The following is a 21,314-nucleotide window of genomic DNA, read 5'->3' on the forward strand; positions in this document are numbered from 1 at the left end:
GCTTAATCAGACGGACCTGCACAGAGGCCTGGACCCAAACTGGAGGAAAGTAGTAATTTTCAAGGGCAGATTCATTCATTCAGTCATCCATTTTCATAGATCCTTCAAGTCCACATGACAGGTGAGGCCCAGCTCTAGGCACTGGGAGTGCACCGTGGACAACATGTCCCCTTCCGGAACACTAAATCCCGATGCAGCCCCACGAGGAAAGCACGGAGCCCAGCACATGGTGGGGAGTGCTGTGGAACAGAGCATGTGGGAGGGGCCCAGAAGTCGGGCTGTGGGCGGAGGGAAGGCTGGTCGTGGCCGTGGCTGGAAGGGGCCTCGCTGGCAGGGGAGGTTTGGGGTTGGTGGTTGGGGTCTCCAGGCAGCAAAGGCTCTGAGGCTGGAGAGTAGAGGGGCATGCTCCAAGGACCACCTTAGAGCCACAGTTTAAACCACCTGAGATTTGTAGGCTTTTTCCCGTCCTTTGCTTGTCATGTTGTGTTCTCCCCTTGTAGGGTTCCCAGGAAGATAAGGATTCCAATCTAAGCCCGGCCATGTGATTTCCCGTTCCACTGATGTTTTTTGTTCTACCCACTGAGTCTTAAATTTTTTGTTTTAGTTTGAGAATTTCCCTTGCTTTCTATCTTGTATCTATTTAGTTCTTTCTATGATATGTTACTCTTTTTTTTATAATTTCATCCCTTTTAATTATTTAAACAACTAGATATTCACTTCGTGATCTGTTTCTATTAACTCTAAGATCTAAAATTTCCCAAGTTTAATTAGCTCTCACTCAAGGCACCATATGTCCTCATGGGTTTTGTGGCTCTTATTCTGTGGCGTGTGGCCTGCCAGGCTCTCAGAGGCTAGAGCTGAAGACAGGTCTCTTTGGGGATCTGGGTTTGTGCGGGCTGGATGCAGGAGGGCACCCCCTCCCTAGGACCACACAGATCCTAACTCCTGTTAGGACCTTTGGACTGTCCACAGTTGGCAAACATTTCAGCTACAAAGCTGAGGGCATGAGGGCAGCTAGCGGTTACGGACTCTTATGTATTGGGTCCTGGACTCAAGCATTCACCCAGCCTTTGCTCTCTGATGATTGACTTCATTTCTGGACATCACACAGATGCATCTTAAAAGATAAAAACAACAACATGTACCCAACATTTTAAACTGTTTTCAGACAGAGGACCAGTCGTCTATTCCTGCTATGGCCAGAAATGAGGTATTGGGCACCCCTGGTAAACCAGAAGATGTTCCTCGTATTCTCTTTCCAAACAGATACAACTAGTTTCCTTTTTGCTTAATAGCCACTCGGTTAGCCAGAATCAGCTCTTCTGTCATTCTAAAAAAACAATAACCACAGTGATTGCTATCTTAATCGTGACTCACATCGAAAATTTGTGGCTGTGACTAGATATTAGTTATTGGATCGGATAAAACTGAAAGAGCAAGGCGTCCTGCAGAGAGCCCGGCATCTAGTCTCCTGTTGTCAGTACATACCCCTCGGTATCTTATACCCAGTCTCCCCTGGTCTCCGGAGATTCCTCAGGATGTGGTCTGAATGGATGTTTACCAGCATGCCTATCAACCACAGGCAGAACCCTACAGAAAAGGCGATACAGAGCAGCATTAAGTCCATAAACCAGGAAACCCCCAGGCCCAAGCCGGAATGAACGGGATAACCCCAAACCGTCCTATTATCGTTACTAAGGAGCAGGTTGCCACAACTGATAGTGAAGATCATTGTAATAAATATAATGCTTCCCTCAGAGACCTAAGTGCTGCACTCAGGTCTGCAAAAGAGGGCTTTGTTTTTCTAATAATACCAGTAAATCAGCTAGTCTGCTCTAAATGTTCTGACAGGATAACTGGTGTGCTCGGAAGTAGGACTTAAGACTTGGCCCAGGCGCCTTTCCAGGAAGCGCTAAACCAAGAACCAAACAGCCACGGGACTCTCTGAAACTCAGAAGAAACTTCCTCATCACCAGGAGCCTCGAGGGGGTGTATTTTTTTTTTTTTTTTACACTCTTGCATATATTTTTGACTACTGATGTTTTATTTTCAGTTTTCCTCAGAACTTATAAGGCTTTAGTTAGAACACAAAAATAATAAAGATTTTAAAAAATCAAAAACTTCACAAGACCTAATAGCTTCTACAAGTTAGCATAATCAGGAAACTCTAATGGCCTTGTTGGAAGGTGACCCAGTCGGACTTTTTCTTATTTTCCGTTAGGAACAGCAGGAGCTTAATGACGGTCTTAGATTACAGGGTTAGTGACGGAGCTCCTCAGTTTCCCTCTGTTGTCTGCTCCGCCGGAACCTGTTGCTACTCTGAGGTCTGCTTTAGGAACAGGTATTCATGCTTTCTGGGCCAAGTCAGGGGTGATGTGCGTCATCTGCTGCTGCTGGGGCCACGTGCCTCTCCCTCTGGCGCTCGGCCTCCTGCCACGAGGTCGTGGACCAGCACTCCTCTCTCTCAAGGAGCATGGGCTTTCTAACCAGGAACTGCGGGGACAGGAAAACCCAGGTTCTGATGAGAACAACGGAGTGCATCCTTAGGGGGACACTCACCTACTAGAAATCGGGGATCTGTGACCCAGTCGTCGGCATACACGGCGTACTGGCTCAGGTATCTGCTTTGCAAGTAGCCATTGTAGCCACAGAACATGAAGGCCAAAGCAAATGTGTACAAGGGCATGGGCTTTCCGCCTCGGATCAGGAACGGGAAAATCAAGGACCTGAGGAAACATGAAACGCAAACACATTTACATAAAACATAGATCAGTGATAAGGAATCTCATTTCTGCCATTCTATTTCAAGTCTTGGGGTTTTAATCTTGTTTCCTTGTTCAGAAATCCATTCTCAGTAATGCTCGTACCGATATACTCTGTTCAAAGCAGAATTTGTAGATAAAGAGTTCACCACGTTTCAGTAATGCTCACAGCAGTGCATAAACTCCGGACTCTAATTGTATCAGACGCGAGACACACATGGAGAGAAAAGTAAAGGCTTCCAGAGGCTCTCACTATCATCCTCCCTCACTCTCGTCCGCGCGGCATGACGTGGGGGACACCGCATGCCGCCCGTCAGCACGGCAGCTGTGCTGGCTGAGCACTCAACACCCCACTTGTGGTACCTGGAGACACCCGCCCAGGAAACCCCAGGACACATGCAGAACAGAGCACACGATGGACTGAGTGTGGGGAAGCCATCTGCTCGCGGTCACAGAGCTCGTGCGTGGCTGAGCTTTCGTGTAAAACCGGGTATCTCAAGGCTCAGCTTCTTCTGCTCCACCACACCAGTGAAAGTTTAGGGGGAGAAAACAGAAAAGAAAGTGGATCTTACGGAGAAAAAAGGACGCGACATCGTACTCTGAATCTCCTCTGTAGAATCAGTACCTAATACGCGGAGAGAGGGCTATTGCTACGCAGCCTATGGACCTGAAGGGGATAGTAAGGAATCACCATCTAAAAACTTCATGCCAATAAATGTGTCCCTCTGGACAACACGAACAAAAGCCTTAAGACACAGCTGACCAAAACTGACCCACAAGGAAATCGACAACTCGAACAGCCCTCTACGAATGAAAGCAACTAAAGTGACTTTTAACATTCTAGAGGAGCTGCAACTGGAGTTGGGGGAGGGGACAAGCTGCACAGAGGCATAGGGACATTTTAGGGGACGCAACTGTTCTGTATCTTGATTGTGGTGGCGATTATATGCTGTAGGCAACCATCGACACTGACCAAACCACATTCTTAATAATGAGTGCATTTCATCCTCCGTAGGTTATATCTTAAAACAGGGAAAATATAAAAGCTTGTTATTTGTTTCCATTCTGGCCATCTACCCAAGGGCAAAACCAGAACTGATCTTAGCAGCAGTAGTGACAGCCTAACGCTGGCTACAGGTCCTCAAGGCATTCTCTTGTGACAGGCTCACTCAGGTCGTGGGAAGAACATTCTTGCAATCAAAAGCAGTCTTCAAGGTTCTCTCTTATCCAGGCCAACTCCCCCAGAGCGGACTTCATGTGGGTTTAGGGCAAAGCACCAGCTGAATGTAAGCATGTGTCCGGCCCTGATGTGTGTCATCAGTGAGGTTAGCTGCTTGCCTGGAAACCAGTGTGGAAACCTGTTCTCTCTCAAAGACAACAGGGAATTGCAGCCATTTCTGCTTCGCGGAAGCACGGCTCATGCCTGAGCAGAGCTGGGACAGTGAGCGGGCATCTGGGATACAGGCCCACTGTGCACGTCCATACCACAAGAGGCGGATCTGGGTGACTGGGTAACTGTGTCTTGGACCAGTGGGGGAGCCTTTAGAAACAAGCAGAAATTCTGACTCGCTGCGATCCAGCATCGTGGTGATGGTGTTCGTTCCCCACCCCCATCCTGCTCCTTGGCAGGAGAGCCAGAAGCAAACAATCAGTTCTCACTCTCTCCCTGAGCGTCAGCTCAAGGGACGATTCTTTAGGCAGGGGAAAGCAGAGAAGGGCCAGAGGATGAGAAACTGAGAGAAAACCTCCCTGGGAGTTACGATCTCAGGGAATTTTCCAGGGGGCAAACCACAGTGACAAAGTGTTAGAATTCTAAGTTTGAAGAACTAGGGCAAAAAGAGCAGAAAGAACCATGGGAGGGAGGGGGTGAAGGCTGGACTCGGTTAGAAAGAAGCCTGCGAAAGCGTGGAATGCTCAGTTTCTCCAGAACCCGAAACTGGGGACCTGAACAAACCCACGTAAATTCAACGCAGGGTAATAGGAACCCAGGGTCAGGAAGGGGAAGGACAAAGTGTGGAAGCTTGAAACACACAGAATCGTTACGGAAGGACAGTGACGTGGGAAGATGTCTGGGCGAGATGTCACAAATGTCTACATCATAGATGAAAGAAGCCTTCTAGAAGCAACACTGAGCAAACCAGTCTGCAAACGTGGTAGATGTTTCCCTCCAGAATGTACAAAAAAAAAAAAAGTTGTAGACTTTCTAAATGAGAATTATGCCCAGCAAACTTTTGATTCATTTCTTCCAATTCAGTTTCAAGTTCAGGGCTGAATTGTGAACGACTGGCAAACGGGCTGGCACCTTCTCGAGGTGAAACCCAAACCTGTCCCGTGTGGTATTCACGCCCCCCTCCTCCTCTGTCACCAATGTCCCTTCCATGCCCGTGACGGTAAAGGCATCTGGAGGGGGAATCAGCAAACACAGCCCCTGGCCCAATTCCAGTTCACCACTGGAATTGTACATTGTACCACATCGTACAGCCTGAGAATAAGAACAGTTTTTACCTTTTCAAACGGTAGGGGACACGATCAAAAGGATATTGCAGGACGCACGGGAATCACACGAAGTGCAAATGTCCGTGTCCACAAATAGAGTAGCGCTGTGACATGGCCCCAGTCATTCATTTGGGTCCATTCTGTGGCTGCTCAGGAGCTGGGGCTGAGCTGCGCAGGAGTGACACGGCACGTGGTGTGGCGGTCTCTTGTGTCCACGTCCCTGCACGGTGTGCACAGATCCGTGGCAAGTGGCGTTCAGAGTGCACGTCACTTTGTTCTCTCATCAGTGTGCACCTGTCCCGTGAAGACAGGGAAAGCGGCCTCCGTGTGCCCCGCAGACCCAGTGGGGTGTGGCTCACTCTGCTCCCGCGGTAAGTGGCTCAGCACTCTGGGATGCAAGGTCACCGTGGCTGTGTCGCAAGACTAGGCTAGAGGTCAGCGTTACCAGACAAGCAGTTCTTGTGATGTCGTCCCCCACTTGCAGGAAAGCAATGGTCAGGGCAAAGCAAGAATTTAAAAAGAATCCAGTTCTAGAATTTTACAAAAGAAAGGAAAAGAAGGCTACAACCACTGGAAGTTCCTGGGGGCCGCCTCCTGTTTCACCCGGCAAGGAGGGCCGTCTGCCAACGGTGAGCTCACTCCCTGCAGCAAAGACACACGTCCAGAGGACAGAAGCTCATGGAACACGATGAGCCCCTCGAGGAGGACGGCTGCTTGTGGAGTCAGGATGCTGAAAGTGAGGTCAGCGGAGAGTTGAAAAGCAAGGCCAGTGTCTGAGTGAGCAGGCTTCTGGGCTCCTGCGATGTCACCGAGGTCACTGACATGTAACTGAGCTGGGACCGAGTTTGAAGTGGCAGAGAAATCAGGCTCCAACGGGTCCTCGCACAACAACCAGCAGTGACAGCGTGTGCACAGAAGCTGAGGAAACACTAATGCAGTACCCGAGGGGAGACCCGCTAAGATAGTGTAAATGCTGGTGGTAAACACACACGCGTGACAGATTTACAAAGCCTGTGAGAATAGAAGGTGTTTAGAGCTGCTCTCCATATGGCAGGTACTTTGCCAAAAAACAAAACAAAACAAAACAAACAAAAGAAACCAAACCACAACACCACCAAATTGATTAGTGCCTGTGACGGAACCGTCAGTGTCAACAGTGAACTTGATCTTCTGTCCATGGACATAACCACTGTTCTGAGTTCAAAGCCAAGACTGAAATTTTTCTTTGTAAGAAAAAGTGCCTCAACCATTATTACTGAGGTTTAAAGGGATCTGGAAATTAGCTTTTGCTGCAGACTTGATAATGTTTTTCAGTGAATTCAACCTAAAATTGTAAGGCAAAAATATCTCCTATGTGCAAAACGTACACGGCGTTGGCCTCCTCAGCAACAAGTGACATTGGCAGAAGCACAAGTCACATCAAACTCCTTCCCAGGCTTTCCGTGCTGGTAGAGTCAAAAGCAGCAGTGAGATCTGCCTTCTCATGCAAACTTGCACTGGTACGATTTCTAAGCTCCAGACAGAGTTCCTCCAGTGGTGTTTGAACTGTTCAAGACTTATTTAACTGTAACTGAGGAGCCGCCACCTGTCAACCAAAAGACACTCACTTACACTGCAGAAACATACTATAGGACAAATACCAACAGAAGAGTCCAACAGAATTCCATAAACATCTTCCAAGTAATGAACATGTTAAACTACAATCAGAAACCTGTGGACTGAAACCAAAATCTGGCAGTACCAATGCATATGAAAAGACACTTTCAAAGAGAAAATCTTGACGTGCCTGGGGGTTCCATCGGTGAACGTCTGCTTTCAGCTGAGGTCATGATCCAAGAGTCCTACCTTGGGCTCCCTGCTCAGTGGGGAGTCTGCTTCTTTCCCCCCACTCTGCCCTCCTACCCCCTTGCTTATGCTCCCTCTCTCTCAAATAAATAAAATCTTTAAAATTGAAAAAAAAAAGAGAGAGAGAGAAAATCTCATCGCCCATCAATCAGCATCAAGGGGTGAACACTGGCCAAGGATTTTGGTCATGGGGAACGCTGACTCTGAAGCCCAATGAAGTGAATGCTCTCCCCACCAAATAAAGAATTCCACCCTCCGTGTTACATCTGTTACAGAAATTAAGGTATTAGCAAGACAGGAAACAACGTGTGTTGGAGAGGATGGGGAGAAGGGGAATGCTCTTACACTGTTGGTGGGAATGCAAGTTGGTGCAGCCACTTTGGAGAACAGTGTGGAGATTCCTCAAGAAATTAAAAATAGAGCTTCCCTATGACCCTGCCATTGCACTACTGGGTATTTACCCCAAAGATACAGATGTAGTGAAAAGAAGGGCCATCTGTACCCCAATGTTTATAGCAGCAATGGCCACGGTTGCCAAACTGTGGAAAGAACCAAGATGCCGTTCAACGGCCGAATGGATAAGGAAGATGTGGTCCATATACACTATGGAGTATGATGCCTCCATCAGAAAGGATGAATACCCAACTTTTGTAGCAACATGGACAGGACTGGAAGAGATTATGCTGAGTGAATTAAGTCAAGCAGAGAGAGTCAATTATCATATGGTTTCACTGATTTGTGGAGCATAACAAATAGCACGGAGGACAAGGGGTGTTAGAGAGGAGAAGGGAGTTGAGGGAAATTGGAAGGGGAGGTGAACCATGAGAGACTGTGGACTCTGAAAAACAATCTGAGGGTTTTGAAGGGGCGGGGGGTGGGAGGTTGGGGGAACCAGGTGGTGGGTATTAGAGAGAGCACGGATTGCATGGAGCACTGGGTGTGGTGCAAAAACAATGAATACTGTTACGCTGAAAAGAAATAAAAAATTAAAAAAAATTTAAAAATTAAGGTATTAGAATTAGAATTTTCTCAATAGAAATCTTTGTGAAATATCTCTTTCACTACATCGTTTATTTTGTCCCCTGTACCACAAAGCTTAAAAGAAGCACTATATGGCCCTTTCCAAAACGTTTTGATCCTTGACCTAGGTTAAAATAGGAGTTACACTCTGGAAACCTCATTGTGACTTTCCTAGCAAATGCCCTTGCTCAAGGGCCCAGTACTTAGGTTGCAGGCGGCCTCTTTGGACAGGGGTACAGCTGGTCTGCTCCAGGTCTGCCGGATGGGGTCTGTGCATCTGGGTCCTCAGCTACGCGTGGGACAGAGAGTCACGCTGATCTGCTCCAGGGTATGCCCTGCGAGAGCCGGGAAAAGATGCGCTTCTCTCTGGTCTCACAGGAGCGTCAGCAGTGAGGCAAGGCCTGGCAACGCGGCTTCAGAAAGGCCGATGCCGACCTCTTCTGTTCCTTGATGCCGACCTCTGGAAGGACAGCAATGCCCTGACGCCCACAGGCCTAGCCATAAAGTCACTGCGGGCAGAAGGGGAACAAGCTGCCTCAGGCAATGTCACTTAGGACTTTAGACCCTGACGAGGGCTCCTGGGGGAGTCCTTATTCCCCAGCTTCTCCTGCCCCACAGGCTGAGGGCACCGAGATGAACCAAGCCCTCCTGGCTCTCGGGTCTTCAGCAAGCCAGATGGCCGGATGCAATGCACCTTCCAGAGGGGATCACTCTGCTCCCTCTTGCTATTTTGGGGATTGCCTTTCTTCTTTTAAGTTACTCCCTTCAGCTTTACTTCTTTTCCTTGGAAGTCCATGCAACAGTTGCTGGAAAGGGCTTCCTTTGAATTGGGTCAATTAGGAGCCAAAATGGGGCAGATGGGGCTTCTGGGCATGACTTTCATCTGAGTCTTCATCTAGACACTAGAGGGACAAGGGGACCCAAGGGTTACAGTGGATCCCAGGCTGCTTATGGTGAAGATCTACTTCAAGACATGAGGCCAGGCTCTGTGAGGAAGGTAGACTTGGCTGCTGGACCCACACAGCACTAGTCCCGACCTGGGGGACCCAGGCCATCTCAGTTCAAAAGCCTTTCTCATGTGGTGTCTCATCTGCACTGACGAACACCCTTCCACATGGGAACTGTGGGAAATGGGTATCATCCCTCTTTGAGAAAACGTATGAAGCTGGAAGTTGAATATCCCTTAATGTGGAAATCATCTGTAAGGTAAACCGTGAGGAGCTTGCATTTAAAAATACCTTATTGGGGTGCCTGGGTGGTGCAGTGGATTAAGCCTCTGCCTTCAGCTCAGGTCATGATCTCAGGGTCCTGGGATCGAGCCCCGAGTAAGGCTCTCTGCTCAGCGGGGAGCCTGCTTCCCTTCCTCTCTCTCTGCCTGCCTCTCTGCCTGCTTGTGATCTCTGTCAAATAAATAAATAAAATCTTTAAAAAAATACCTTATTTAGGTAATGTGTTATATAAATGAATGCTCGGTTCCAATAATGAGCTAAAGGACATCATACTGTCAGGTCCCAGGCAGCTACAAAAGGATTCTGTTTTCTACCTCCTCAGATGGAGTGTGGGACTGAATTTGACACTTTGTTTCCTACCATGTTACAATATCCCATTTCCCCCCTTCCCTTCCACTTAAAGAGACAGAACTTACTTTTCATCAAGTTGTTACTACCTAGGAAACTTGCCCATCTCTGTGGCTGTGAAGCACCCAGGACTGTGGGACACACTGATGAGGGGTTGAACTGAGAGCTTTCAGAATCTGAATCTCTGGGACCTTCGATGGCCGGGCAGCCTGCTGTCTGCCTCCTGCATGCATCACTGTACAAGCCTGGGGACGGTGTGAGTGTTTCTTACAGTTCCTGATGTAATGTGTCCAGTAATTCCTAATCCTAGATAACTTTTTTTTTTTAACATTTCACAACTGTTACTATTAACCTATGTAACAGATGGGGACCGGAGGCTCAGAGGAGCCTGGTGACAGAGGCTCAGAAGTGGCAGCTCAAGGGCCATGTCCTCACCCCACAGGTTCTCCCAACAAACTGGAACAACATCCAGTAATTTTGCAATGAGAAACTGCATATTCATTCAACAAATGATTTGGCACTCAAAACCAATTGGAAATGTGTCCTAGCTACAATGAAACATCCAATTTGGTGATTTGGCAGCAAATCTAACAGTAGAGTTAATCATTTTTAAATGTTTAAAACTGAAAGTGGTTGTTATAATTTTAATAACTATATTACTTTTTCTCAACATTTTGACATCTTTGGAATCTATAGCACTTCCAAGATGTCAATCAGTTCCTGTTACTTTTTTTCCCTTCTGAAATGCTCTTTTGCAACAAAAGGCACAGATTATAAAGCCACACACTTACATAAGCTCTGTGTGCTTTTAAGGCAAGGTTACCAATGCAATGAATATTTCATTACATGTCATTCTATACTTCTGAATGAAAGTTTTGGTTTTTTTTTCCCCAAATTTTGAATCCACAGGGCAAGGGCCAAGGGTTTAGTGTGGGCTTCACCTTCTCTAGTTCCCTGATGTTTTAATATTACACGTGCCCTATGGCACATTTAGAAGTGGGGCTAGGGCCAGGCTCTCCCCATGGGACCATGGGTAGAAGAGAGCAGGAGAGACGATGAATCCGGGCAGGTATGATTCTTTGAGGATCACCATCAGGGGTAACAACAGAATCAAGGTCCTGCAAGCTCAGGGAGCTGGTTGAGCCCTGCCCTTGGGGAGGGTGTTAGGAAGAGGAGGCCCTGTGGGCATGCCAAAGTCTGCATTCAGCACGCTCCCTCTGCCTCAGGGTCAAGGTGGTCCCTGGGGCCCCGGGTGGTAATTAGGACCATGTGCTTAAGGGGGCTTTGTAACAACTGCTAAATGGACAAGCAAACTGAACAAGCCCAGTGACTCATTCACTAACCTACCAAGTGGCAAGAGAAAATTCATGAGCAAAGGCAGCCTGAGCTCAGTGAATACTGAAAAAAAATTGGTTGGCAGGAGAGAAAGCAGCAGAACAGGAGTTCCGACTAGAGTTTAGGGGCCCATTAGAAGGGCCTCTGACACATGCAGAATGGCTCTGCACCGATGCAGGGGACCACAGGAAACTACCTCCCACAGCTAATGTGCACTCGCCCGAGGGAGGTCAGACGCTGCTCCACGCACAGCAAAATCGAAGCTGGCAAGACAAGACACCTGAGCCCTCCAGAACTCAGAATGAGATCAGCATGAGACACTCCAGTGCAGATAGGATTCGGGCAAACACTGTAACTGTTGAGGGCTGCGGAAGACTATGTTGTTTGTCGTGGATTACAAACGTTCCTACAAATGTCCTTCACTACCTAAGGGGGAGCCACCCGAGTCCTTGGGATGTTCTCTCCAATAGCTGTCCCTTCTTCCCTTCCACGACAGCCTTCCCGTCTTTATCAGAGTCTTCTGCCACAAAGATCCTGCATGTGTTTTGGTCTTGCATTTCTGCATTCCTTAAGGGAATATCTTTTTTTGTTTCTTTAAAGATTTTCATTCATTTCAGAGAGAGAGAGAGAAACTCAAGTAGACCATTTAATAAATAAGCTATTTGGGTAGAATGGAAAATGTTTATCTCTTCTATATGGAAAACATGGAGTATCAAAACCACATAGGCTATATGTGTGGTCACAAGTACAACCTGAAACAGAACATCCCAGCAGGGTGAAAAGCTACACCTGACCTAGCAAATCCTCTGGAGTATGTTTCTAAAGCCTCTGCTCTTGGAATCAGGGTTTAGTCCCAACCACCCCATCGAATAGCCTTGGGTAAAGCACCTGGATTCTGTGTCTCAGAGGCCTCCCCAGTGTGAAGGGTCAAATTCTGGCACTCTCCAGGGGATTCTGGCCCAGGGGGTGCTGTATTCACCCAGTCTCCCCCTACAGTGAGTGGAAACAATGAAACAGAATGTTTTAGTTAAAAGGCTAAACTCAGGCTTTCCAAGCTCAGCAGACTAACCCTTTACACATTTCCAATGCCACCAGTAAGAAGTTTCTTACTGGCACTTGAGACTGGCAGCAGCATGTCAACTACCTTAGGGGCACATACGTGGCTGTGCCCACCTGCACAGTGACGTGGAATGGTCTTGGTCATTTGGATTTGCCAATCCTGTGCAAGCATTTTATGGAGTTATTTTTATTTTTATTCATGATTTTATTTATTTGTCAGAGAGAGAGAAAGAGAGAGAGAGAGAGAGGCAGGCAGAGCAGGCAGAGGGACAAGCAGACTCTCTGCGGAGCAAGGAGTCTGAGGCAGGACTTGACCCCTGCGATCATGCCCAATGCTTAACAGACTGAGCCACCCAGGCATCCCTGCAATTGTCTTTTTTTAAATGCATGCTATCCTGTGGGCTAGCGCCATCACTATGCCCATCCCACTGCTGTGGAAACATGCTGCAGAGCAGCTCAGTAACTGATCCCATGTCCTTAGTGACGTGGCTGGGAGACTAGCAGTCTGACTCCAGAGCTTGCTTTTGGCCATTAGAGAAACAGAGAGACACAGGTTCTAGCATATTTATGAAGAAATGTACATAGACATGAACATTCTACTGACATTCAAACTACATTAATGCTTGACAACATTACAAAATATAAAAACAAAAACCCCAAACCAGCAAAACGCTAGCAGCCTGACAATTTTGTTCACTGGAATAATCTTGAAGAGTCAGGACTACAGGATCCGGAAATCCTTTGTTGAGCATTTGACTGTGCCTGTTTAATGTGCCTGTGTACTGCTCCAACGAATTCTGTATTTTCTTTTTTAAGATTTTGTTTATTTTAGAAAGAAAGAGCACAACAGCAGAGAGGGAAGAAGAGGGAGGGGGAAAGAACCCCAAGCAGAGTCTGCACTGAGCAGGGAGCCCTATTCAAGCTTCAGTTTCACAACCCAAGATCATGACCTGAGCCAAAATCAAGAGTTACACTTAACCCAGCCACCCAGGTGGCCCTGATTCTGTGTTCCCAGTGTCCCTCGTGCTCGAGTAGACTCTTGGCCCACATGCTAACTCTTTCACTGCTTGTCCTGGAGGCATCGTGTGGGTTATTTGCTTCTCAAGGGCCAGTTCAGGTTTCATTCCAGTGAGGGCAGTCCCACATGTCCTGGAAAACACCTGGAATACTCAAACACAAACTATAGAGGCCCCAAACCCTGGGTTAATTGATAAACCTAAAAATCATTAAAGTGAATTGTTATAGTTCCATATTTCAGATGATCAACTCTGAGGCACTGAGAGTTCTCGCAGCACAAGGATTTTAAATGATCACTATAAAAAGGTGAATTTAACCAGCACTTCCTGACAACTCTTGAGATTTTGGTTATTCACGTGTATGATATTCTCTTTCCTTTTTGGATGCCCTTCGGTGGTCACAAACCAAGATCAGGTTTTTCATTATAGCTTTGCTTTTCTTTCTACCATCAGTCATTTGGATTTTCAGCGGCCCCATCACAGAGGTACGCAGCATACCCATTCCGAGTAAAGGCTGAATGGTCAAATGCTAAAGTCAGTGTTCAGCTGAGCTCAAGAGCAGACGTCACCATAGTAAAACACATTTCTGGGATACAAGAATAAATCCACAGTTTTCAGCCCCCCAAACTTGCACAATGGTTTATCAGACATTTTAGTCAGATTGTCAAAGCCGCACATTCTGATGTAGGGAAGGCACTGGGGCGTACCGATGGCGCGCCCACTGTGCGGAGGTCCCTGAGAACCGAAAGGTTTTTCTCGCTGCTGTACCTCGGACAGCGCGGAGCGAGCGAGCCTTCGCATCACGCAGCTTCCTCTCCTCTGCAGCCGCAGGTCACACACTCAGCTCCCGCAGCCAGCCCTCTCTCGCCTGCTCCCACCGCGCCCACGCCCCGCCCACTTTCGCAGACTGTGCTAAGCTAAACTCTCCTTGCAGGGGAGAAGGGGCAGGGGCCAGGGACAGAGCGAGAACAGCACGGGCGGAGGGAGGCCGGCGCCGCGAGACGACACCAGGGAAGGGTCAGCAGGGACAGGGCGCGAGGGCGGGTGTGCAGAGCGGGGCGCCTGGGAAGGGCTGCGGGAAAGAGGCTGCCAGGGGTAGGCACGGGAGCGGGGAAGGAGGAAGGCAGGCAAGGGGGCAGGGGAGGAGGGCGGTGGAGAGGGAGGCAGAGGTGCGGGCGGGGGCGCCGGGGGGCAGGGGGGCGCGGGGAGGGGCGAGGCGGCCGGCCGTTACCGTTGCGCGTAGTGGACGAGGAACATGGCCAGGAGGATGCGGTTGGGGGCCCGGTGGAGACGCTCGGCCGCCGTGACGGTGCACACCCACAGCGGCACGGCGAGCGAGGGCAGCTCCTGCAGCGCCCAGGCGGCCCGCGCCGGCACCCGAAAGGCGGAGCCCGGAGACACGTAGCGCCCGTAGCACGAGCGCCACAGCCGGAGCAGCACGAAGCCCAGGAGGCTCATGGCGCACTGCAGGTAGGCGAGCCTGTCCAGCAGGAACCTCTCGGCCGGCTCCATGGCGGGAGACTGCACACGCGCCCCATGGTCTGGCGACCGCGGCGGGCCACTTATAGGGAGGTGGCGGCCCCGGTGTGGGGGCGGGGGGCGCGGCTACCTGAGGCGGACGCCCGCAGCCGGCGCCGGGGCCCGAGCCCGAGCCGCACCCCTTCCCTCCTCCCCCGGCGCCCGAGGCGCGAGCGCACGGGCCCAGGAGGTCGGACCCGAGGCGGTCCCGCGCGGCCGGAGGCGGTCCGGCCCCGCCCCCGAGGCCGGAGCCCCGCCCCCCGCCGCTCTGCGCACGCGCGGCCGCGGGCTGTCCGCGGAGCTGCCGGAGGCCGCGCGGGCTACTTCGGGGCTGCTTCCCAGGGGCCCCCTCCCCGCCCGGGCTGCCGGCGCTGCCCCTCGCTCGCTGCTCTGCGGGAGCACGGGTCGCGGCGCTCTGGGCGTCTTCCACGCAGCGCGTCCGGGAGCGGCGCAGGCGCGGAGCCCGCGGGGCCTCGCGCGCCAGCCCGGAAGTCCGCGCGGCCGGCGGTGGCGGGGCGCGGTGTGCGGGCGGCGTGCGCGGCCGCGTGGGCCATGGGGCGGCGGGCGCGGGGCCGGCGGCTCCAGCAGCAGCAGCAGCGGCCGCCGCGCGCGGAGGACGGCGCCGAGGGTGGCGGCAAGCGTCAGGAGGCGGTAGGACCCGGGGCGCGGGCGGGCAGGGCCCCCGTCCGTCTCCGGGCCGCCGCGGCCTGCGGGGCGGCGCGGAGCGGCTCCTCCGGCCCTGGGTGGACGCGTGTCTCGTTCCTCAGGGCTGGGAAGGCGGGTACCCCGAGATCGTCAAGGAGAACAAGCTCTTCGAGCACTACTACCAGGAGCTCAAGATCGTGCCCGAGGGCGAGTGGGACCAGTTCATGGAAGCGCTGCGGGAGCCCCTCCCGGCCACTTTGCGAATTACTGGCTACAAAAGGTAGGGGGCTTCGCGGAGCCTTGATTTCCTAGAGTTGGGGTCAGCTCTGGAGGAGGGTACCCCTCCGGCCCCGCCTGGCCTCTGAAGAATGTTAGGGGGCTGGCGAGCGGCTGCTTACCGGCGCTGTGGCTTCCCGCGTCTGCAAGCACGGAGGTGGGAGCACAGGGTCCAACGGGCAGGCTGGGGAGGTGCGGCGGGTCGGGAGGCTGCAGGACGCGGAAATGAGATCTGAGACAGACTCGGGACTTCTGGGCATTCGGGGCTGAGGATGCCTCCCCTTTGGTACACGGGAGAATTTGTGATATTACAGAGTTTGTGCGACACTTTGGTTCTCTTGTCTTTTTAAATCTTTGTGGTTCCATCCTTCCGAGATGAGTTGCAAGTAAACAGTAACCGTAGGAATATTTAGGGGCGAAGGAATGCAGTAGTAATTCGCTTATTGAATGCAGTAGTAATTCTTTTAGCGATGAAGCAAGGACAGTTGTTTAAACTTTGAAGGGATAGGCTCGAAGGATGGCCATGGAAGAGCTCTGCGTTCAGTGCAAAGATGGTTTTGGTTTTAAGACACTTGCATCTTAAGTTCAAAAGAGATAAAATGTATACGAGTCTTTCAGAGTGAATCAAAACTTACTTATTTTTTCATAGCCATGCGAAGGAGATTCTTCATTGCTTAAAGAACAAGTATTTCAAGGAATTGGAAGACCTGGAAGTGGACGGTCAGAAAGTTGAAGTTCCACAGCCCCTGAGTTGGTAGGTAAAGCAAGTCTTTATCCTGTTGGAGGTTTTTTGGGGATTTTAATCTTTGTCATCTGACAGCGTGTTTCTTTGGCAAAGTGTTTTCTCCTAGCGGAGGAGAATCTGAATGTACTTCATAGACATCCTTGTGTGCTCTTAACCCAGTACTTTTTACCCATATGACTTTATACTGGTGCACAGTTTTTAATGCACGGTTTGCAACTAAGAGTTACTTGGTTCAGTTAATTTTTGCAAGTTGCTCAGCCTCTTTCCTCCCCTTTTCCATTTAAACCCCTGTTTCCTTATGTCGAAACTGTTACTGCATGGTTCTCCTACCTTTAGCAGGACAGACTCAGCCTGAGAAAGATTGCCACAAACTATTCCAACTGATTCTGCATTTCTTCTTCTTTTTTTTATAGTTAAGATTTTATTTATTTTAGAGAGAACACACACAAGGAGCAGGGGGGAAGAAGAGGGGGAGGGAAAGAACCCCAAGCAGAGTCTGCACTGAGCAGGGAGCCCTACTCAAGCTTCAGTTTCACAACCCAAGATCATGACCTGAGCCAAAATCAAGAGTTACACTTAACCCAGCCACCCAGGTGGCCCTGATTCTGTGTTCCCAGTGTCCCTCGTGCTCGAGTAGACTCTTGGCCCACATGCTAACTCTTTCACTGCTTGTCCTGGAGGTATCCTGTGGGTTATTTGCTTCTCAAGGGCCAGTTCAGGTTTCATACCAGTGAGGGCAGTCCCACATGTCCTGGATAAACTTCAAAATCATTAAAGTGAATTGTTATAGTTCCATATTTCAGATGATCAACTCTGAGGCACTGAGAGTTCTCGCAGCACAAGGATTTTAAATGATCACTATAAAAAGGTGAATTTAACCAGCACTTCCTGACAACTCTTGAGATTTTGGTTATTCACGTGTATGATACTCTTTCCTTTTTGGATGCCCTTCGGTGGTCACAAACCAAGATCAGGTTTTTCATTAATCATGGGTTATAGCTTTGCTTTTCTTTCTACCATCAGTCATTTGGATTTTCAGCGGCCCCATCACAGAGGTACGCAGCATACCCATTCCGAGTAAAGGCTGAATGGTCAAATGCTAAAGTCAGTGTTCAGCTGAGCTCAAGAGCAGACGTCACCATAGTAAAACACATTTCTGGGATACAAGAATAAATCCACAGTTTTCAGCCCCCCAAACTTGCACAATGGTTTATCAGACATTTTAGTCAGATTGTCAAAGCCGCACATTCTGATGTAGGGAAGGCACTGGGGTGGTTACCGATGGCGTGCCCACTGTGCGGAGGTCCCTGAGAACCGAAAGGTTTTTCTCGCTGCTGTACCTCTGACAGCGCGGAGCGAGCGAGCCTTCGCATCATGCAGCTTCCTCTCTGCAGTTGCCACATAACCGGTGGTTTGGAGATTTGACAGGTGGTACTGGTGTTTGAAGCAGGGGCCGTCTGATACTTTCAAAAGAAGGGGGCTTAAGGTCGCCTTTGTGCACATTTCAAATTGTCTTGCATGTTGGCTGCTTCATATAATCACCAGAAAACTTTGTTCCTTAAACCTTGTGTTTAGAAATGCAGGTTTTCAGGTGAGGAATTCTGACAGGCCAGTAGAGAGCTGAAAAGCATGCATCCTGTAGGAAAGAAGTGCCTCTGGGTGGGTCATTTTTTTCTGCAGGTTCCAACAGATACATGATAATTTCTTGTTCTTTGCAAACTGCACTTAAACTTCTGTTAGACCTTACAACATTTAACAGGTGCTTTTCCATCTTGATCGTTAACAGTGGCATGGGGTCCATGAGTAGGCAATTCTCCCAACGTCTGAGAAAGGCCCTGTGGGTTGTCTGGTTGTAGAAGGAATAGGAGTCAATCTCTAGTAACTACTGGTGATTCTCACATTGCTGTTTGCTGGAACTTTCTGAGCACAACTTAAGGGTGTGAGCAACGTATTGTGTGATTTGGGTTCCTGACACTCAGTTTTTCCAATATCAGGGACAGTTGCCTATGGATTTTATCGTGCCAGCATTCAGTCCAATTTGCGGGTCAGGTGTGGGCTACCCGTAAGTCTCTTCATAAGCAAGCAGAGCAGAAACTTCCCAAATCTTGGAGTGGTTTTCTGTATTGTTCAAAAAACAGAGATAGGGGCACCTGGGTGGTTCAGTGGGTTAAAGCCTCTGCATTCGGCTCAGGTCATGATCCTAGAGTCCTGGGATTGAGCCCTGCATCGGGCTCTCTGCTCAGCAGGGAGCCTGCTTCCTCCTCTCTCTCCGCCTGCCTTTCTGCCTACTTGTGATCTCTGTCTGTCAAATAAATAAATAAAATCTTAAAAAAAAAAAAAAACCAGAGATAAATTGTGTAATATTCTTAACCTTTTGGTACATAGTGGAATTAAATTTAGGAAAGTGTTTTTGGGAACCTTGTTTTATAGAAGGAATTTAAGTGTAGGACTCATAGCTTGGGCAGTTTTTTTTTTTTTTTTTCCTTTTTGTAGTCTCAGAACTGTAAGGCGTTATCCCAAAGCATTCTTACAAAAGCCTCATTTTGACACTTGGTTGTGGAGAGTGTACTTTATTGTCATTCTGTTGATTTTTTTTAACACATGGATTGAAGATGACTTATCATAAATGAGTATTCATCTGTTTTTTTCCTGTAAGAATTTTTGAGGCATAAAGATGACAGTGGTGCTTTTAATTCATCCTCAGAAAACATGACAAGTTTCCAAGTAGGACTTTAAAGACCCAAGAGCTACATTCGAATTATACAACTAAAAATTAAATTTAGTTCTTCAGGATAATCTTATTTGATGTTAAAAGCTACAAAGATTTTAATAAACATTTGTTGTCTCCACTGAAAAAAATGGTTCCTAAGCTGTGGAAGACAAGTAGGCAGAGAGGCAGGCGGAGAGAGAGAGGGGGAAGCAGGCTCCCTGCTGAGCAGAGAGCCGATGCAGGGCTTGATCCCAGAACCCTGGGATCATGACCTGAGCTGAAGGCAGAGGCTTTAACTCACTGAGCCACCCAGGCACCCCTATTTTTTATTTTATTTTACTGTTTATCAGAGAGAGAGTGAATGAACGGGAGTACAAGCTGGGGGAGCAGCAGGGTGAGGAAGAAGCAGACTCCCTGCTGAGCAGGGAGCTGGATGCGGAACTTGATCCCAAGACCCCGGCATCATGACCCGAGCTAAAGGCAGACGCCTAACTGACTGAGCCACCCAGGCATCCCACTTTTTCATTTTAACTGTCAGTTTTTATATTTAATGATTTGAAAGTTAAGTATTTTTTTTCAAAAGATTAATAACCTTCACAATCTTAATTACTTGCCGTGGAATTTTCATCCTAGTAAATTTATATTTTTTAAATGGAAATTCAGTCTGAAAGGTGCATAAGGAAGTATTTGCTTAGATTATATCTAGGCTGCTTATCTTTATTTGAAAATGAAAACTCAGCTATTAATGGTTGACTGCTCAGCTGAGCAGTTCATGGTTGATTGCATGCCTGAGGTGTTCAGCTTCATGATGTTTTGGTGATTTGGCGAGGTGGTAACTTGGCATAACTCACTGTCATTGATCACGTACAGTTCAGGGTTAGAAGGAGTTTCGTAAAAGTCATTGATCACACACAGTTCAGGTTTGCAAGAAATTTCGAAAAGTAGATGTTTGGCTCCCCAGTCTTGCAGGGCTCACACTGAAACAGCAGGTTTTGCCAAATATTGCAGATGAAGGCAAGTCCGAGTGTGTTCTGTTTTAGCTTTAAGGAGGCCAAAGGAAATATTTAAGACTAAACTCTTTTTTAATGGCCTTATAAGTATGGTTGTGTTTTGATATAGATTTTTGAATCAGGTTAAATACTGAAGAAGGCACTGGGCATAGGGAGTAGAGACGGTGTGGGGACAGCTGGAGGGCGGCCGTGAACAGATCAGCCAGCTTCATATTTTTGGTAGAAAGTGCTTCCCAGATATATCTCGTAATAGCATCATAGTAAAGTGCTGTCTTGAAATCTCAGGACCTGAGTTTGTTTCAACTAATCACTCTTTCAAAGCAGTCATGAATATCCTGCAACAGTTCTGGTTTCATTTTCATGGCTGTCACCTTAGCTACAATCTGATGCTTGGAGATACTGAGGAACACGTCCTAAGTCTGCAGCGTACTTACCACTGAGTACCAAGCAGAGCATCACTTGGAGCTGGGCTGGGTTTGAGTGTGGCTCTGTGTTGTAGCAGTGCGCTGACTGGAGCCGTTGGAGCTCAGGGATCCGTGTGAGCCACATTTAAAAGAGACCTGTTTCCTCATCAATGATGTCATCGTTCTAGAAAGCTTAAATACAGAAATGGCAGGAGACACTTCTTCATTCTTAGGTGTGTATAAGTAACAGCCTAGGCGTGCAGGCCAGTGCCGTTGTGATCCCAGGGGTTTTGGTGTGTAATGTATTTCAGTACGTTATCAGGCTGTTTGTTCTAGACATAGTGAAAAATATCGTTAAGAAGATTGCAGTTAAATGTCAGACATTTTGACAGCTCTTCAGGTGTGTTATTTTGATTGATCTACATTTTTTTAATTTGTTATGTCTTTTTCATTCTTTTTTTTTTTTTCTTTTTTTTAATTTATTTGAGAGAGAATGTGGGGAAGGGCGGAGGGAGAGGGAGAACCTCAAGCAGAATGCCCTCTGAGTGCAGAGCCCAGCTTGGGGCTTGATCCCGGGATCCTGAGCCTGTGACCTTGGCTGAAATCGAGAGTCAGATGCTTAAGTGACTTTTTCTGATGATCTGTTTCCCATCGTTAGCACACACGGGCAAGAGCACCTGAGTCCCCATTTTCTCATCATTGCAGTTTCATGGTAGCATCATAAGTATATCTCTTCAAGCTGCGTGGTTCTCCTGTTTCTGCCTGGGCTGTGATACAGTTAGACATCCCGCAGTGTTGGCCAGGTGTGCGAAGAGGGTCGTGGATGTGAGCAAGTAGAGGGATATTGGATGTCTCATTGGTGTATGGTCTGTAAAAGGAGGAAGTTGTTAAGAGGG

The 21,314-nt window shown here is 48.6% G+C and overlaps 2 protein-coding genes across 13 annotated transcripts in view; one reads left to right on the forward strand and one right to left on the reverse strand.

Moving 5' to 3' along the window:
* Positions 1-14,797, reverse strand: part of SRD5A1 (steroid 5 alpha-reductase 1) — a 58,650-nt gene extending 43,853 nt beyond the window's left edge. For 10 of the 11 annotated variants that reach the window (XR_006609310.1, XR_006609306.1, XR_006609305.1 and 7 more), the window contains exons 1-3: positions 14,342-14,797; positions 2,560-2,726; positions 1,489-1,590 (exon numbers count right to left, since the gene is read on the reverse strand). Coding sequence is in view for 1 of the 11 variants with exons in the window: in XM_045089151.1 (XP_044945086.1) it covers positions 1,489-1,590; positions 2,560-2,726; positions 14,342-14,622 (550 nt within the window). In the remaining 10 variants the exon portion in view is untranslated. The remainder of the gene's footprint in view (positions 1-1,488; positions 1,591-2,559; positions 2,727-14,341) is intronic. The other variant, XM_045089151.1, reaches the window with a different exon arrangement.
* The window catches only part of NSUN2 (NOP2/Sun RNA methyltransferase 2), a 28,582-nt gene continuing 21,726 nt past the window's right edge, over positions 14,459-21,314 (forward strand). Inside the window, exons 1-3 of one of the 2 annotated variants that reach the window (XM_045089125.1) lie at positions 14,459-14,580; positions 15,396-15,553; positions 16,199-16,303. In XM_045089125.1, the coding sequence (XP_044945060.1) occupies positions 15,498-15,553; positions 16,199-16,303 (161 nt within the window). In that variant the 5' untranslated portion in view covers positions 14,459-14,580; positions 15,396-15,497. Of the gene's footprint in view, positions 14,581-14,906; positions 15,280-15,395; positions 15,554-16,198; positions 16,304-21,314 lie in introns of those variants that run through there. The other variant, XM_045089116.1, reaches the window with a different exon arrangement.

Source organism: Mustela putorius, unplaced genomic scaffold, assembly GCF_011764305.1.
Source record: "Mustela putorius furo isolate JIRA1106 unplaced genomic scaffold, ASM1176430v1.1 tig00000107_pilon_pilon_pilon, whole genome shotgun sequence".
NCBI lineage: Eukaryota > Metazoa > Chordata > Mammalia > Carnivora > Mustelidae > Mustela > Mustela putorius.